This window comes from Nannospalax galili, unplaced genomic scaffold, assembly GCF_000622305.1.
Source record: "Nannospalax galili isolate Female #2095 unplaced genomic scaffold, S.galili_v1.0 scaffold715, whole genome shotgun sequence".
Classification (NCBI taxonomy): Eukaryota; Metazoa; Chordata; class Mammalia; order Rodentia; family Spalacidae; genus Nannospalax; species Nannospalax galili.
In genome coordinates, this window is record NW_008335660.1 from 3,796 (window position 1) to 6,266 (window position 2,471).

Here is a 2,471-nt window from a genome sequence, read left to right on the forward strand (position 1 = left end):
ATAATCAGATAGGATGAACGCTTTCCTGCCCAAGTTACTTTTACTCATGGTGTTTATCAACTCAATAGATAGAAAACTAAAACACTTGTGCATTAGTTACTCCTTTTTAGTTGGATTTAGACATACATTATTTCAAGTAGGAGAAACTGTATACCTTCTAGTTTCTGAGTGGTTTAAAACTCAATGGACTGGTATTTCTGTGATATGACTCCAACAACCTATTGTGAAAAGTGCAACATTTACATATGGTATTCCATACAAATATTTCAAAATGAAAAGTTTTCCATACAATGAATCACTTTCCTAAACTCAATGACATGTGATATAAACTATCAAATTTGTCAAACGATGAATGAATTTAAAGTTGTGCTATTTACTTCCTCTGCTCGATATTCAATTCATAACACACTAAGATTTCCGCATGGTGATCTGCTTCCACCTGTGCATGAGAATTACCTTAGAGTTCTCTGAGGAGTCTTGCATTGGTTTTCAATGTTTCGGTCTCCCCGCTTGTTTCCTAAAATATAGGCCCAGAAAAATAAGTATAAGTTACAAGAATTTACATAAAACATATTTTCTAGTTTCAGTCAGTGTACAGTGTGGGAATCTTTACTTTTTTTTTTTATAACAAATTCTACCTTTCCCGCATGTCAGAACAGAGAACAGCATCACTAACACTCATGCTCTCATGACTATGTGACATTCTTACCCACACAAGGGAGGTTCCTGTAGGTTTCCAGCATTACATCTCTGTACAGACGCTTCTGAGAAGAATCCAGCAAAGCCCACTCTTCCTGGGTGAAGTTCACAGCCACATCCTCAAAGGTCACTGAGTCCTGAACATCCCACATATGAAAGAGAATGACATAAGTAAGCTGTGGGGGATTCTAAAACCTGAGTGGGACGGGTAGGTGATGAAGGAAAAAAGACACAGACACAGAAACAGCTGGGATCAGGAGGACCTGTGGGCTGATGACCAAACAGGAGCTTTATTGTGGAATTACAGTGCTTATATACCTTGCTCAAAGCTGGTCATGGTGGCACACACCTTAGTATCAGACCACTCACGTAGGAGATAGTGGTAAAAAGATCAGTCAGAACTACCTACCTCTTAGATAAAGAGGCCACTATTAAGTCCATTAACTATGAAACGTTATGGAAAGGGGGACCATCCGGCGCCCCATAGGGTCGCCACTTCCTGACCGAGCTAAGCCCATTCGCCCTGCCTTCACGGGAGCGCCGGGCTGAAGTGCTGCCCTGCAATCCGAGTGCTAGAGTGGGAGGGACAAGAGCCGACTGGTGGGAGATGCTGGAGCCTAGCTGAGGGCAGGGGACATGGAGGACCCTCTGGGAGGTGGTTGCAGCCGCGACTCACAGGGGTTTTATAGGCCTGAAAGAAGAGAAGTGTCAAGACGCAGTAGCCATTTACAAGCAGCGACATGCCCAGTCCAACTAGCCAGTCTCCCCCCAAGAAGCTCAGATAATTCAGACCAAGAAGAGAAAAACAGCACAGGATGTTAAAAAAAGACAAGAGGGGATCACCAAGAAACATCAGTTTGAGATTAGGAATTGTTGGCCACCTGTATTGTCTAGGGGATCAGTCCTTGCATTATCATTGAAACACTTCACAAAGAAATAGAAACAAGTGACTTCCCCAGATTTACAAATTACAGATTTAAAAATCTTTTTATTAATCCTTCACCTCTGCCAGATTTAAGTTGGGGATGTTCAAAGGAGGTTTGGCTAAACATGTTAAAAAAAGAAAGCAGATATGTGCATGACAAGCATTTTGAAGTTCTACATCCTGACTTGGAACCACAGATGAGGTCAATACATTTAGATTGGCTTTTAGAGGTATGTGAATTATACACACTTCACAGGGAAACATTTTACCTTGCACAAGACTTTTTTGATAGATCTATCTTGACACAAAAGGATATAAATAAAAACATGCTTCAACTCATTGGGATTACCTCATTATTCATTGCTTCCAAACTTGAGGAAATCTATACTCCAAAACTCCAAGAGTTTGCTATGTCACTGATGGCACTTGCGGTGAAGTAGATATCTTAAAGATAGAACTCAATATATTAAAGGCTTTAAAGTGGGAACTTTGTTCTGTGACAGTTATCTCCTGGTTAAATCTTTTTCTTCAAGTTGATGCTGTTAAGGACGCTCCTAAACTGGGCGTGGTGGTACAAGCCTTTAATCCCAGCACTTGTGAGGCAGAGGCAGGTGGGTCTCTGTGAGTTCAAGGCCAGCCTGGTCTACATAGTGAGTTTCAGGCCAGCTGGGCTACAGGGAGACCCTATTGCAAAAAGACAAAAAAGTCAAGTGTGGTATACCCCTTTAGTACCAGCACTCAAGAGGCAGAAGTAGGTGAATATCTGTGAGATCGAATCCAGTCTGGTCTACATTGCAAGTGCCAGGTCAGCTGGGGCTACAGGGAGACCCTGTTTCAAAAAGACCAA

General features: G+C 41.9%; 1 protein-coding gene across 1 annotated transcript in view; it reads left to right on the forward strand.

Moving 5' to 3' along the window:
- LOC103731972 (G1/S-specific cyclin-E2-like) overlaps positions 1–2,471 on the forward strand; it is a 12,089-nt gene that overhangs the window by 3,340 nt on the left and 6,278 nt on the right. Inside the window, 3 exon segments of the mRNA XM_029562232.1 lie at positions 1,433–1,589; positions 1,592–2,029; positions 2,032–2,195. Coding sequence (XP_029418092.1) covers positions 1,433–1,589; positions 1,592–2,029; positions 2,032–2,195 — 759 coding nt within the window.